The sequence below is a fragment of the Maylandia zebra genome, linkage group LG16, assembly GCF_041146795.1.
Source record: "Maylandia zebra isolate NMK-2024a linkage group LG16, Mzebra_GT3a, whole genome shotgun sequence".
NCBI classification, from domain to species: Eukaryota; Metazoa; Chordata; class Actinopteri; order Cichliformes; family Cichlidae; genus Maylandia; species Maylandia zebra.
Window position 1 is genome coordinate 5,529,694 of NC_135182.1, and position 16,844 is coordinate 5,546,537.

At 41.6% G+C, this 16,844-nt stretch overlaps 1 protein-coding gene across 3 annotated transcripts in view; it reads left to right on the forward strand.

Moving 5' to 3' along the window:
• Window positions 1-16,844, forward strand: part of LOC101483446 (mitogen-activated protein kinase kinase kinase kinase 4) — a 108,443-nt gene that overhangs the window by 65,134 nt on the left and 26,465 nt on the right. For 2 of the 3 annotated variants that reach the window (XM_076874759.1, XM_012924053.4), the window contains exons 8-16: window positions 101-155; window positions 460-538; window positions 624-799; window positions 980-1,052; window positions 1,307-1,517; window positions 8,151-8,312; window positions 8,448-8,534; window positions 10,016-10,354; window positions 12,222-12,371. In XM_076874759.1, coding sequence (XP_076730874.1) covers window positions 101-155; window positions 460-538; window positions 624-799; window positions 980-1,052; window positions 1,307-1,517; window positions 8,151-8,312; window positions 8,448-8,534; window positions 10,016-10,354; window positions 12,222-12,371 — 1,332 coding nt within the window. Of the gene's footprint in view, window positions 1-100; window positions 156-459; window positions 539-623; window positions 800-979; window positions 1,053-1,306; window positions 1,518-8,150; window positions 8,313-8,447; window positions 8,535-10,015; window positions 10,355-12,221; window positions 12,372-15,552; window positions 15,835-16,844 lie in introns of all 3 variants that reach the window. The other variant, XM_076874758.1, reaches the window with a different exon arrangement.

A 16,844-nucleotide genomic window follows, 5' to 3' on the forward strand; every position in this document is an offset into this window, starting at 1 on the left:
ATTAATATGACCAATGAGAAGACTGCTCTGTCATTTCCATCACATGTGTTACTCAGAGAAGCACACAGACTCTAACTAATCGTATCTCTTTGTGTTCCAGAGTGATCTGTGGTCCTGTGGAATCACAGCCATTGAAATGGCTGAGGGAGCTCCTCGTAAGTACAATACCTGATTTCAATGATATCATGAGTAGAAACTGGTACTTTTATTCTAAACAAATTTACTGGTGTATTTCTGTTTCAAACCTGCATGATCAGAAGAGAACTCTGTTTACTCTGTTAACTGTAGCTTCACTATAGACTTACATTTTCTATTTATACCCCTTATTTTTATGCAGGCAATACAGATGCACCCCCCCCCCCCCCCCCCCCCCCCCAATCATCTTAAATGTATGACTTTGACATTTATATTAGTTTTTTCTGATCTCTCATTTGGTTTCTCTTCTGTTGTTTCCTTTAGCTCTGTGTGACATGCATCCAATGAGAGCCCTCTTCCTCATTCCCAGAAACCCACCTCCTCGACTCAAGTCCAAAAAGTGGTGAGATGTTTTCCATCTTTTATTCTTGATATCAGTAAACCATGCCGATCCGAACTCTGTACATGACGTCTAACTGCCATCATAGGTCAAAGAAGTTCTTCAGCTTCATTGAGAGTTGCCTTGTGAAGAATTACACCCAGCGCCCTCCCACTGAGCAGCTGCTGAAACACCCCTTCATTCGGGACCAGCCCAATGAGAGGCAGGTCCGCATCCAGCTCAAAGACCACATCGACCGAACCAAGAAGAAGAGGGGCGAGAAAGGTGAGTCCAGGACAAAGCTCTGTCAGTGTTAACGTGCAAAAATGAACTTATTGATAAAAATCAGAAGCTACTCCCTCAAAAGGGCATATTTTGTGTCTTTAAAAAAAATATACATATATTATGATGAAGGTTTAATGAGGACTCTAATTTTTAGACTTTGTTTTTGTTAACTATCTGCAGATGAGACAGAGTATGAATACAGTGGCAGTGAAGAAGAGGAGGAAGAGTCATCTGAGCAAGAAGGAGAGCCAAGGTATCGATCCATCTAACAATACATAGTTACAGTACATAGTTTTAGCTTTTTACTATAAGCTAAACATCATAAAGTGAATTCTGACCATGTTTTTGAAGTCATCTTAGTGATTCCTTTATACACATACATATGCACGCTACAGCCTCAGTACTTGTGTAGCACAAGGTCACATGATTACACCCTTGATATGAAAAGTATTTTATGATGTCATACGGGTCAGTTTCTACATCCTTTTCATTGGGTCATCTGTACAGTTCCATAGTCAACGTGCCGGGCGAGTCGACCCTGCGTCGTGACTTCATACGTCTGCAGCAGGAGAACAAGGAGCGTTCGGAGGCCCTTCGCCGCCAACAGCTCCTCCAGGAGCAGCAGCTCCGTGAGCAGGAGGAGTACAAGCGCCAGCTGCTGGCTGAGAGGCAGAAACGTATCGAGCAGCAGAAGGAGCAGCGGAGACGGCTGGAGGAGGTTGAAACCTCATAACAAATTAATAGGATTTCTATGTTAATCGAGTAGACACAGTGCTGTGGTAAGACTGTGTGTTTAGAAGAGGCGATAGACTGCTGTTTGACTGTTGTGTTCCTGTAATGTAATAATCCAGTGTAACTGGATCTAAAGTGGTGATATCACCAGAACAGAATCCAGCAGGACAACCTAACAAATCATAGATGTTAAAATGCCCAGCTCAACAGCAGAAGTCAGTATATTTACTACCAAAATGTCTCCATAGCTAACTTGCCTGTTTGCGACCACTGCACAGGAGGTTCAGTTTAATGTGAGTCGTGTATTTGAGTGACTCTTAAGGCTGAAAGTTCGGGCCTGACCACACTGTGTCACAGAGTCAGAAAAATGTTGGCAAAATCTGTGAGAAAAAAACGAAAAAGAAAATGAGGGATGTAAATTTGCCTAAACAAAAACCATATTTAAAATATGAGTTATTTATTATTAATTAAGCATTTACCCTGGAAGTTTCAATAGGACTAAAAATAACCCTGTTGCAGGGAAAGATTTTAATTATTTATGAAGTTTAGTACACAGAGAGGTTCTCCCATGAAAATGAATGGCATCACTGTTTTTACAAAACTGAAGGGTTTTCAGTAAATTTTGATGTTTTCTGAAGTTTTCTTAAGTGTTACCTTCTATATGTTTGTTTAAAATACTAAGGAACTGATGTGGCTCGTTGGATGCAGGGAAACTTAATATATTTATTATGCTAAATATATTATTTAGATTATGGATGTATAACATGACTCTGGACTCTCACGCCCAAGAAAAGGACATTTCTAACCTATTTGACTTCATCTGCTTCTCCAGTAAATCTTGATTTATTTTGACATCATAAAAAAATCAAAAGATCAGTCTTAGATCTTATCATGGCAACAATATCCAAAGTACTGCTCACATGTATACTACTACTACTTCTTCTTTTGACTACTCCCATTAGAGGACGCTACATCCTCATCCTCAGCCACACAACCCTCTGCTTGTCCACCTTCACTACATCTGTAAACCACCTCTGTGGGTTTTTTCTCCTTTTCCTCCATTATCCTCTATCCTCCTTCTTCACATGCCCAGACCACCTCAGCCTTTCCTCTCTAACTTTAATAATAATAATAATAATAATAATACATTTTTAATAGCGCCTTTCAAAGCACCCAAGGACACTGTACAACAGATAAAAACTGGAAATATACACAATGATAAGAATAGAAGATAAAAGTTAAAACATACAGAAATTTAAGAATAGGCAATTTTAAACAAATGAGTTTTAAGGGTGGACTTAAAAAGAGAGAATGAGCTAATATTTCTGAGGTCCGGGGGTAGGGAATTCCAAAGTCGAGGGGCAGAGCAACTAAAGGCCCTCCCTCCCATTGTGATCAGACGAGCAGAGGGAACAGAGAGAGAAAGAGAAGATGAAGATCTGAGGCAGCGGGATGGGAGCTTCATCTGTAATAAGTCAGAGATGTACGTTGGAGAGAGAGAATGAGTAGCCTTGAATGTATACAGAATTATTTTAAAATGGATGCGAAATTTGACCGGGAGCCAGTGAAGTTGCTTCAGGATTGGGGAGATGTGGTGGGTAGAAGAAGTCCTAGTAATAATACGGGCAGCAGAGTTCTGGACACGTTGGAGCTTGTTGATAGATTTTTGTGTAAGGCCAAATAATAATGAGTTGCAGTAGTCAATTCTAGAGATAACAAGATTATGGATGGGAATGGCAGTGGCGTAAGGTGTGAGGAAGGGGCGGAGGCGATTAATGTTACGGAGTTGGAAATATGCTGCACGTGTAATATTATTGATATGCGAGTTAAAGGATAATGTGCTATCGAGAATGACACCCAAGCTTTTCACGGAAGGAGAGGTAGGGACCAGCGAGTTATTGATGGTGAGAGAGAAATTGTTAATTCTGGATAGCAGTCGTTTGGTGCCAACCAGAAGAAGTTCCGATTTATTGCTGTTGAGTTTAAGAAAGTTGGAGGAGAACCAAGAATTGAGTTCAGCTAGACAGAGGATGAGGGAGGGTGGAGGAAGAGTAGAGTCAGGTTTGGTAGAGAGATAGAGCTGGGTGTCATCGGCGTAGCAGTGGAACTGAATATTATATTTACGAAAAATATATCCGAGTGGAAGAAGGTAGATGATGAAGAGAAGGGGCCCGAGGACAGATCCCTGGGGCACCCCAGTGGATAAAGGAGAAAGTTGAGAAGTGAAGGATTTTAATTGAATGAACTGAGTGCGATCAGATAGATATGATTTAAACCAGGCTAGTGGAGTGTGAGAGAGACCAATAGAAGCTAATCTGCTAAGGAGAATGGGATGAGAGATGGTGTCAAAAGCTGCACTCAGATCAAGAAGAATAAGGATGGAGAGGAGACCAGAATCAGCTGCTATAAGAAGGTCGTTTGTTATTTTTATAAGAGCAGTTTCAGTGCTATGTAAAGGACGAAAGCCGGACTGGAACTGTTCGAACTTTGCCTCTAAACTTCTGAACCTGAGCTGATATTGTCACTTTCACTCACAATGCACATCTTTACATCTTCAACTCTGCCACATTAAGCTTCACCTGCTGTATGTTTGTTAGTGCCACCACCTCCAAAACCATCCATCGTAGCAGATCCCACTTCTCTCTTGTAAATCTTCCCTTTCACTCTATATTTGTCACACATCACCTCTGACACTTGTGGTTTATTATAAAAGTAATTTGACTCGTCAAAACAAGACTTTGGCAATCAGAACTGCTAACTGAGTGATCTTCTCGGCTTTGATTCGTGTCATTTTAAATTAAATTTGGAACTGACTGTTGGTCCTTCTTGGGCTTTGAATTATAAATGAAAAAACATAAAATTCAACAGATCTGAATCAGTAACACTTTACTGTTTTTTCAAAGCGACAAATTCAGCAGAAAGTTAGAATGACTAAGTAGAAAAGTCCTTGTTCCTTTGATTTCAGCTCGTCTTGTTTGGGCAGTGAACCCTGGGGGGTTAGCCAGTTTGTCTGCTGCAGTTAATATGTGTGTACATTATGTTGGTGAGATTAAAGTTGTTTTACTCGGGGGGATAGCAGTTAGATTTTGTACTTGATAATTTCATATAATGTTCCAAAATCAATTTTTGACTAGAGTGGGAAAAAAGTTAATTGGTTTCCCCAGAGAGTGAATTTGAACACCTTTGCTGTAATTGTCCTATTATCTCTTTAAGCTATAATCACTTTTCTGAACCTGGCTTCATCCTCTGTTCTTAAGAAGAGAGAGAAAAAAGTTCAGTAACACCGGAGAGGAGTAAAGGAAGTGCAGGGAGGAAAAAAGCTTCAAATAGATGATTATAAATTTGGACACGACTGAACTAAATTCTCTGGAGGAAAAAGAGAAGAGACAGCTCTAAATATTAAAAGAGGGACTGGGGAAACAACCCACCCCCACTCACCCAAAAAAAAGCAAATTTAAACACGCTCAAAAATTCACTGAGCACATATAAATGCACTGCACAAGTGTAAGGCCTCTGTGGGAAGAGAGAGAGAACAAAGTTGTATTTCTGCTCGTGTTTTCCCACTGCACTTACAGCTCAAGGCTCCGTTTTTGATTCATGACGGTGCTTGTGGATGAATCAGACAGCGAGAAGCCACAGTTGAACGCCAGCCACGTCAGTGAAATATCGGCGTACATGTGCTCTCCTGTTCTGATAGATCCCCACGTTTGGAAGCTTGAATGCTGAGCACAGAATCTGTGCAAACACGATGCGTCATCGTACGCAATCCGTGACCTGCAGTCTCGCAGCGTTCACCGCACCCTGTCACAACTCGCTCACAGACAGAAATCAGTGTAATTTCTTCATGTGTCTGCTTAGAGAGCCAAGCTTAAACAAAAACACGCTGCCTGTCAGGCCTGAACTTTCACACTGATTAAGATATCCAGTGTTAATGCAGTCCTTGAAATGTTGACATGTTATCGTCTTTTTACTTGTCTGTCCAGCTCATACACCTCCGTAGTATTTATGTTTTCTCTGCTCACATCAATAATACATTTTTGCCACAACCTATACTGATGTCTATCTGTTCAAAAATACTTGCAAACTGAGTTTAAAAGGTCCCCAAAACCCCCAAATAAAAAAACAAACAAAAAACAAAACAACACAATTTGGATCGCTGTTAAAACGAACTCTGAGCCACATTGGTAGAGCTGTGTAAATCCTTGACAGCCGTGAATAAAATAATTAAAGAGATGACCTGCAACATAGTGCATTCCAAATTAATCTATAACTCATCCTGTTTTGAGCCCTGCAGGGTTAAAATTCATCCTTGATGGCCTCTAAAAAGTCAAATTCATGGTTTTATCTTTTTATATCTGTGTGATAGAGAAATCTTAACATAGCTGAACTCAGAAAATGATTGAAAATTGATTCTCTTGAGCCTCTTGATTGTTTTGCTTTGAAGGTGTAACTTCTACAGTGGGGCAAAAAAGTATTTAGTCAGCCACCGATTGTGCAAGTTCCCCCACTTAAAATGATGACAGAGGTCAGTAATTTGCACCAGAGGTACACTTCAACTGTGAGAGACAGAATGTGAAAAAAAAATCCATGAATCCACATGGTAGGATTTGTAAAGAATTTATTGGTAAATCAGGGTGGAAAATAAGTATTTGGTCAATAACAAAAATACAACTCAATACTTTGTAACATAACCTTTGTTGGCAATAACAGAGGTCAAACGTTTACTATAGGTCTTTACCAGGTTTGCACACACAGTAGCTGGTATTTTGGCCCATTCCTCCATGCAGATCTTCTCGAGAGCAGTGATGTTTTGGGGCTGTCGCCGAGGAACACGGACTTTCAACTCCCGCCACAGATTTTCTATGGGGTTGAGGTCTGGAGACTGGCTAGGCCACTCCAGGACTTTCAAATGCTTCTTACGGAGCCACTCCTTTGTTGCCCGGGCGGTGTGTTTTGGATCATTGTCATGTTGGAAGACCCAGCCTCGTTTCATCTTCAAAGTTCTCACTGATGGAAGGAGGTTTTGGCTCAAAATCTCACGATACATGGCCCCATTCATTCTGTCCTTAACACGGATCAGTCGTCCTGTCCCCTTGGCAGAAAAACAGCCCCATAGCATGATGTTTCCACCCCCATGCTTCACAGTAGGTATGGTGTTCTTGGGATGCAACTCAGTATTCTTCTTCCTCCAAACACGACGAGTTGAGTTTATACCAAAAAGTTCTACTTTGGTTTCATCTGACCACATGACATTCTCCCAATCCTCTGCTGTATCATCCATGTGCTCTCTGGCAAACTTCAGACGGGCCTGGACATGCACTGGCTTCAGCAGCGGAACACGTCTGGCACTGCGGGATTTGATTCCCTGCCGTTGTAGTGTGTTACTGATGGTGACCTTTGTTACTTTGGTCCCAGCTCTCTGCAGGTCATTCACCAGGTCCCCCCGTGTGGTTCTGGGATCTTTGCTCACCGTTCTCATGATCATTTTGACCCCACGGGATGAGATCTTGCGTGGAGCCCCAGATCGAGGGAGATTATCAGTGGTCTTGTATGTCTTCCATTTTCTGATGATTGCTCCCACAGTTGATTTTTTTCACACCAAGCTGCTTGCCTATTGTAGATTTACTCTTCCCAGTCTGGTGCAGGTCTACAATACTTTTCCTGGTGTCCTTCGAGAGCTCTTTGGTCTTGGCCATGGCGGAGTTTGGAGTCTGACTGTTTGAGGCTGTGGACAGGTGTCTTTTATACAGATGATGAGTTCAAACAGGTGCCATTCATACAGGTAACGAGTGGGGGACAGAAAAGCTTCTTACAGAAGACGTTACAGGTCTGTGAGAGCCAGAGATTTTCCTTGTTTGAGGTGACCAAATACTTATTTTCCACCCTAATTTACGAATAAATTCTTTACAAATCCTACCATGTGGATTCATGGATTTTTTTTTTCACATTCTGTCTCTCACAGTTGAAGTGTACCTCTGGTGCAAATTACTGACCTCTGTCATCATTTTAAGTGGGGGAACTTGCACAATCGGTGGCTGACTAAATACTTTTTTGCCCCACTGTATAAGCAGCCATCACTATGTATCTCCTTGATGTGATGAAGCAGAGACACTTCTGGAGTCCCATCACAGTGACACTGCAGACTTTACCTAAAACATGAAGATTATCCAGTAACCCATTGATTTGCCTTAGATTAAGCCAAATGATGCTGTAATGTTGGGCCTTTTAGCATAGGAGTGTTTGAGGTTGAGTGTGGCAAAGAACCACTTTCATACACTTTTAGAGCGGCTTCATTTTTCTGCCCCAGACGCTGCCACTCGAGTGGCACCAAAGGCAGTTATCGTTATGGAGGAAAATTCAGAGCAATAACCATGTGCGCTATACAGCAGTGTGCTGAATGTTTGAACAGGGTTTTAACCGTTTCGTGTGAGTCGCACACTTTGTGGTCTCACGTTGCTTCTCTTACCAATCCAGGTCAAATTTAAATATTAATATTGTGCCAGTCATGCAGATTCTAGTTCAGCACTGATTAGGAAACATGAGGTCAGTGTCTCGTATGACTTGACAAAAATCAGAACTAGGACGACGAGCAGTTTCTTTCTTTTTTTAACTCCTCCAGCAACAACGACGTGAGCGCGAGATGAGGAGGCAGCAGGAGCGTGAGCAGCGCCGGCGCGAGCAGGAGGAGAAGAGGCGCATCGAAGAGATGGAACGACGCCGCAAAGAAGAGGAGGAGCGCAGGAGGGCCGAGGAGGAAAAGAGGAGGGCCGACCGCGAGCAGGTAGGAGGGAATCGACTGGGCAAGACACTGAAAGATTTGTTTTATCAACTTTAATTAGGATTTGTATTAATTTGGATGAACTTTTACACCCACCTTTCTGATATTTAACTAATGGCTGTGGACTCTGACTGACAGGAGTATATACGTCGACAGCTGGAGGAGGAGCAGAGGCACCTGGAGATCCTGCAACAGCAGCTCCTCCATGAACAGGCCATGCTTCTGGTGAGTCACATTCAACTTCATTTTTCCCCCTTTTATCATTTAAAAAAAAATCTAAATGAGCTTAATGCTGTTTCTACTTTCATGCCCCAAGTGATTTTAATGTTTCTGCAGCTCCCAGGTTGTTAAATTTCCTAACGCAGGTACTTTATTCCTCCGTTACATGAGTTTTCCTGAGTCCATTTGCCTTCTGTGCTAAACTTCATCAAGTTTTTAGAAATAACTTTTGACTTTAGTGAAGCCGAGGGGAGCCGTCAACGGTTGAGGTCAGAGTATAATGAGCGTTCTCAGATTTTGCCGGGGAAATCAGGATGTTTACGAGCCTCTCAGTGAAGGTGATGTCATCAGCAGGAAACTAGTCATCCCACGGAAAGAGAGGGCTTCCCCTCTTCCAGATGTTAAAGGGTCAGGGGAGGCGATACTGATACTCAAACCATGTTGTTATTTTCTTTTTCTTTTTAAAGGATTCTGTTCCTTTTGGGGTTTGGAGCGGATATTCACATAATAAAAGGATATGACCGTTAACATCCTCACTTCCAGTTTCAACCATTACTTAATCTCTGACCATGTGGTTCCTGCATAGTCACCATTCACAAACTCATGCAAAAAACAAGCTGACTTCTATTTAAACTGCGAAACACATTACTTTGAGCTGTATTATAGGGATGAATGTTACATGTTTGAATTAACAACCTATAATTAGATGGAGCCTCTGGCAATGGGCACAACTGTCCCACTGCATAAAACTGTATTAATGCTTCACTGGTTTAATTGCTTTTCACCACAGCGGTCTAACAGGCGTGCAGTTGGACATTTTTTCCCCCACCAGTATCCATCAGATGGTTTAGTTTTTTTGTTTGGTTTTGTTTTGTTTTCGTTTGTTTTTTAGTCTCCTCCCATTTAAATTCTCCACTAAAGCCTGACTTAGCCTGAAACTCAATGTTTTAACAGAGCACATTTTTACACAGTCAAATCACACTGTGAGTTGAATTAGCAGTGTTTCAGTCATAAAGGGTGCATTTAACATTTTTAGGACCTGAGACACTCAGCCTTATAGAAACTAGAATATAAAGCTATGTGTGCCGTGTTTGTTAACAGCTGTGATGTCATTGCTCACAGTTACAGGATATATATTAAATATAAATATATCCTTATATATAAGGATAAATAATATGTAATAAAAGTAAGAAATTAGTTAAAAGCCTTGCAATATTATAATGCCATTACCACCAAGAGCCTTTCAAAACAAAGTGCTCTCTCCATCTCTGATGCTAGCTTCTACACAATAGTTTTCATACAGTCGTATTCCTACAGTCACTGCTGGCATGTGACTCCAAACGGATGGTTGGTGTAACTGTATGGGGTCATCTAAATGGATTCTTAATCCCTTAAAGTATCAAAAAGGACTTTTTTGGACATAGTAAGTGTCGACCAGCCTATGTGTGCTAGCGGTTTTGGTTCAACTTGACCCTCCCTGTACTCAGGAGTACAAATGGCGGGAGCTTGAGGAGCAGCGGCAAGCTCAGAAACTCCAGAGACAGCTGCAGCAGGAGCAGGCCTACCTGCTGTCGCTTCAGCAAAACCAGAACTTGGACAGTAGCAAAACAGCCCAGCAACAGACCCCCAAACCCCCACAGAACCCTGAACCTGACAGGGTAAAGCCTCTGCAAGCCCCTGAGCAGGAAACAACAAAACAACCACAGAACACTGACAGTGAGAAGACACGGCCCAGTCCAGCCTCCAGTCTGGAAAAAACTACAGAAAGCAGGCTACCAGTGGCTGACCTTCAAGGCCCCGCCCCTGACTCTGAGCCAGTCAGAGAGGTGAACCTCGTTAGCTGATCAGTCACAGTGACTGCTTTTAAAATGCTTCCTTTGCTTGTGTATACTCACTCCCGCTGTCTTTAGTGTATCGTGTGTAGATGGTGACGGTGAGCTGATGGTGTGGGGTGAATGGCTTTGTAGACGAGCGCTGTAGCTAGACTGTTTCTAAACTCACATGTCTAATAATTAAACAGGTCCATGACGCACATATATGCCTGTGTTACAGGACCAACAGCAGTTATTTTATCTATTTAGGTGAACTTAAATATGAAGTTCTAATAAATTGAACTCAACTTGAGACCAATCTTTAAAGCAAGATTAAAGCAGGGCTAACTGAGAGAGAAACAGAAACAAAAGGGAGAATAATGGTTAACGTAGGTCCAATATGGAGCATGAAACTGATGTGCTGCACATAGAGTTTATAGTATTGCTAATTTCCAATACTTGTGAAATCCTCATAGGAAAAAAGTTGGGAAACTAAAGAAATTATTATACCAAATACCAACAAACTAATATCTAGATGCAGCATATTCATGTTCACTTCGAGGATTCCTTCAGACTTCCTGAAACATAGAATAAAAAATACAGCCTCTGAGTCTGAAAAGGGCTGCCAATGTTGAAGTGCCTTAAAGGTGCATTCTTTCTAATGGCCAGCAGAGGTCAACTCCTCTGGTTGCAAGATAAGTAAGATTGTACAGAAGCCTGTGAGAAAATGAACCTACTTCTCCCTTTATGCATGAAATCAGTAATCAGTTTTTTAGGGTCTCGATTGCCAAGTTCACATTTTATTAAATAAATCTTGATGCTTCCTTTGCAAATTATAGCCCCATTTCAAGTACAGCAGATGATAAACCAGGGTACAACTTAAAATCCCTGGTTTCTCAGTCAGATCCACCCCCATGCTCCTATCATCTAGTTTCAAAAACACAAGACATCGATATTGAAAGTGACAATCTGGCCTTCAAAGCAGAAGCCCAAACGTTGGTGTCATGGTGGCTATGTCAGCGTTCTGTTTACAGTGTATGAGCAGATGTCATTTGAGCTTTTTCTCGTGAGTTTGCAGTGAAATGCTCACTTGAACAGCTCGTCCCTCTAAAGAAGGACACAACTGGTCTCTAATTATCCTCATGGTAGTCCTTGTCCCCACATTAATAAAAACGAGCCACCTCATTAGTGCTCAGCGTGACTTACAGTCTCTTTCTTCTTTATGGCATTTGGTATCCTTTTTAGTGCCTATTGGGAAGGATAATGACAGAGACGCTAGCCAAATAAAAGCACATCATTGGCCAAAACAGCTCAGAAGCCCTAACATTGGTGGAACAAACAGGATAGTCATCTTTTGATAGTTCAGCCATCATATTTGTCGTAATGATAACACTGTAATCACAAAGTTTCTGATAAAGTGGCAACATGAAGAAAAAAAAATCACAAATGGAAAAGATATCCAAATATCCATTTTGAAGAACAACCCAAACAACATTTCAAAATCTGACTTTCTATGGTGAACCGTGTCCTGGACCTCAGTGTGTGACCTAACCTTTCCTTTGTGAATGTCTTCTCTCCACATGAAAATGCATGACAGTCTTGCTGGTTCCTTCTCGTAGGGATGTGGGAACACTGCGGTGCCAATAACACTGCTGCCTTTGAGGAGGTGCTTTGTTGTCCCTGCTGGTGTGCCTGTATCAGCAGATAACTTTCTGATGTGCTTGAACTACTGCCAGAACAAATCACCTCTTCTCTGTTGGAAGAAACTAACAAACCATAGCGGCTGATGGCTTCTGTCTTTTCTCCTCTTCGTGTACTGACCTGTACCCACCTGTATTCTCAACTTGCTGCTAATGCTGCTGTTTGCACGTGTCCTTCTTAGGCTGACGAGCGATATCGGAAGAACATCCAGGGTTCTCCCCAGGCGGCTCAGACCAAACCACAGCAGCCTCCGGTGCCGCCGCGATCTGAGTCTTCATACCCCAATGGGAACTCTGCTTCTGAGGCCATGCACCGGCCTGTGGAACCACAGGTAAGAGTGACTTCAAACCATTTCTTCTTCTCTTAAACTATTCTGCTTTTACATTTACAGCTGTGAGTTGGTGTCCACTGGATCACTGGACTAGGAACAGTCCACTGGTGATTTACATCTTAAAGGGTGTTGGAGCATATTGAGCAGTGGATGGGGTTATGAGATTATGAGAGAGAGATTCATGTATTTGACAGTTTCATAATGTTTGCATGACACAAGATCTGATTGTAATATCGACTTCCCTTTTTCTACATGGAAGTAGTAATAGTGGAGCTTGGTCGGGCTGAGCATGCCTGAGGACTTTATGGCTGCTAACCTGTCATTCAGTTATGTGAACAAGCCAAATTAGGGCGAGAGTTATTCGTTCCTGGGCCACAGTGTACCGGACGTGATCTGCAGTGGGCATGATAAGCAAAGTCATAGCGTAATGACTTACTCAGTTTTCCCCTCCTTCCTGCAGTCAGTTCACTGTCACTAAAATGAAACATTACTGTCATAAATCAAAGAGCCAAAGCTTAACCACCTTATGTCACTGTGGTATTGTAACCCATAGTTAACATCTTTGTCTGTAAGAAGGCTGTAAAATTAATAATGAATTAATAAGTTGAAACGCACCCTTTGGAGAGCTAGTTCTGACCCTCTGGCCATGTGTTCGACACCCCTGGTTAAGAGTATGCTGTCAGCCTTATATTGCCAAATTGCCTTGCCAACTTTGAGTGGATTTATGATGCTGAAATGTGTTATAGACCCTTGCATGCATGCTTTTGAAAAGCTCATTTTTCACAAAATACCGGTTTATTCGAAAAGTCCATTTACCTTCTTAATAACCTGAACATTGCTTCAAGATGTTATTTGTGATTTTTTTTCCCCCGATAATAATTCATTAGGTTTCTCCTTCAGGTGACTCGAGGAAAACTGAAATCTTTGCACTTTGGAAGATTTATTGTTTCTCAGTTTAGGAGTTGTTCTGCTTTTTTTCTCTGCCTTCATGGATTGTATCTTTAGCTTTGAGGTCGTTTCATCTGAATAATGTTTCCAACTGTGTGCTGCTGCTGAACTTCTCATGACTCTTTTTAGCCTCGGGCTTGTTATTACCTCAATTTCATTTCCCTCGTTTTAACCAGTTAAAATGTGGAACAGCATAAAACTCTTGACTGATTTGAAAAGAAATCTCCCCTTTTTCACCCAGCTTCCCTGTGGTAATGAAAATCAACCAAGTCCAACCTTCTGCCATAATTAACTCTTGGACTGACAAGTTGTCCTCCCAATATGTAAATGCAAACAAAAGCCCTTTCACCAGATGTGTGTTTACCACAAGGTGTGCAAATGTGTGTGTTTATGGGATTTGCCTGATGCTGTAATGGGGGGTTTGAACATCTCTGCTCTACATGCTGTAACTCCTTATTGTGTGTTGGTGATTAAAACATTCATAATTCATGGGCATCCAAATTTTGCAGGGTGACTCAGGCAGTATTAGTCATTTTCCCAGTGAAGGATTGAGCACACGAAGCATGAATAATCACAGTTCATATAAGTCAATCTGTTTTGGATATGTCACACAGATTACATTATATAGAAATGATGCTGTTATTCAGTAGGATGGGGGTTGTGTTGGCCGCGGGTGTGACGATGTAATTCACTAGAGCGTTATTAACCCATAATGTTAAAAGTGGATTACTCTCATTAACAGAGAGCCTATAGAGCATTCACCACACAAAGGTCTCATATCATGATGCCTAAGGACCGACGTGAGGTATTTTTATTAGCTGCCTTCCTAAAGAAATCTCACTGCTGTCAAATATGGAAACAAAAATTAGTTAAGGTTAAGATGGTGATTATGAATAAGGTGAAAGGCAGGATGTTCAGTGCCCACTATCAAAGTCACATGTTTTCCTCCACTCCCAGCCATGAATGTGTGCATGCTGCGTGGACCGTTGTGGTTCTGTCGGCACGCTTGTTTGCATGTCAGCCTGTTTTTACTCCTTATTCATGCATCATCTCCAGATAATTTTTGAAGGTGATCTAAAAGGACCGTGTAGTATATCAAAAGGACTAAAATGTCCAAAAAAAAAAAGCTGACTAAAAGCCAAGCCAGTAAAATCATGACTCAATATTTTTTTTCCTGGATCAATTCAGCTTAATCTCTCCATTCCCTGTGAATTATGTCTTCTTTTATATTTTCTGTCGTTCCCTGATTTATCCAGGCTACCCTTCTTTTTTTTTTAGTTAAAAGCTTTTACAGTGAAATTTCTGCTCTCCAAAAAAAGGGTGGCCCAGGTGATAACAGGTATGACGTGCAGATATGTCTATTTCACAAGTGCTCCTTCTCCCCTCCTGTTGCACTCTTGGGTTCTTAAGGGGATTTGCAAAGATTTGAGTCTTTGCCTTTAAAATGTCTACAGCTCTTCTTTGATTTTACAGACAAGCTGTGTCAATTTCTAACTGAAATCAGCTTCTGTGGCGTTAAAACGATCTAGTATTTCAGAGCAGTGGTTGTTAACATCGTGTTGGCTTCTGCCAAGTTGTCAGATCAACTCGCCACATCTGACACCGTGTGTTTTTATAAATCATAAATGCTCTGTGCACAAATGACCAAGACTGAAAATCCTTGCATCTGAGCTGAAAGAACATTTCCATCTAGAATCCCTGATTGAACTTAATGCCACTGGAAAAAGTGAATACTGTAGCAGCAAAAGGTTAAATATGTCATCTTCCATCTACTTTAAGAGCATTATAATAAATCTATAATGTAATTATATCCTCTCATTTACATCTATACCAACTGAATGTGCAGAAGAGCTCTTCAGCTGAAGCCTGGCAGCAAGTAGGAGCTAAATGACAGCTGCAGTGTATGGATGTGTCATTCTGTTAAGTCATCGCAGCTTTTCTTTGTTGTTTTTACTTTCTGCTCATTGCTGGATCCTTTCGTGCTGTAAGATCCCTCTCACTGTTCCACATCTAATTATGAATGACCCAAAATAACCTTACAATAACCAGTAGGACCTGCATCGCCCTGATTTCCACATTTGAGAAGTCTAATGTTAGTGTTACTAACATTAGCTCAAATGTGACAAACCCCTTAAAATACCCTACAGTCCCTGAGCTTGTTCCTTGTCTGAATACCCTGCATGCAGACTGACCTGCGCTCCCCCATTGTGTTCTGTTTTGTGTCGTCCGCAAGGTTCGTTCTCATCTGGCTGCTTTAAAGAGCAGCAGCAGCGTGGCCTCATCAAACTCCACTGCCACTCCGCCTGTTGTGTCGCGATTGCACTCCTTCACAGAGCCACTTACCCCTAGCTTTGAAAATCTCCACCTTCAAAACAGCCACGAATCCCGCCGTCACCTTCCATCATCATCATCACCACTATCATCCTCATCATCAACGCCTGCTCGCACTGACCCACACCCCCATCCTCAGCCTAGGCCCCATGAACCAGCCCCTTCAGCGGAGGTCCCACCGAGGGTAAGGACTAGAAGAAAGAAGCCCAGTGTGGTAGCATTAGTTGAATAAGACAGTCTTCTGTAATTATTTCCCACCATTTTTTTTTTTTTTTATACAATATCAGAATTTAAACAGCTGTTATTTTTTTTCCTTGTATGGAGACCAAGAAACACGATATCCACTGTATGTGAGGAAATCGGATATTGCAGGGCATTTTAGTCCAATTTTTGCACACAATATCTGACAAAAGAGGAAGTTACTGTGTGGTGAAATTTCTTGTTCATGCAAAAATAGCTGTTAGTTAAAATGCATCACAACATTCAATCCGTGACCGTTCTATAACTCGACTGTTGTTCCACTTATAGGATGAGTCGAGACAGTCTGCCTCATGCTGCTTTCTTCTTCCCTCACCACACTAATTTAGACTTTTGCTGCACCACCGCAAAAAAACATAAAAATAACAAGATGAGGAATGTAAGCATAAGAAGACAGTCGTTTCCTAAGAGAATCCACCCTGTCAATGCAACACAATGGGAAAGCTTCAAGTAAACAATGGTGGACCTCACAAGCAGGTTCAGCCTTAAAATAGAGGAAAATGCTACTGAGAAAAGATTGACCAATCAGTAACATCAGCTCATACTGTTTCCATGTTGTCCCTAACTTAAACTCTTAAATAAATAAATGGCTGAAGGTTCTGTTGTGCATGGCTGTGCTGCTCTGCTCTGCGTTGGCTTCACTGAATTTACATGTGACTGATTTAGGGGAAAATGTTCCTCACATGCGTGACCTGTGACTACGATGAAGGCTTTAGTTGGCGTACCTACATTTATACATTTCAAGTTAGATACTGTAAGAACACAACAGGCAGTCACGTCAGAGATGCGCAGCTCATAAGCAGCAGAGATGCAGTACGCATAGATCCTGTGTTTTTGTTTCAGTCACGTCATCACCAACCTGAAATGTGAGCTTGTTGGTGCGTTGTTTAAACAAACCCAGCTGTTTAATTTAGTCTGATGTGAACACAGTTATTG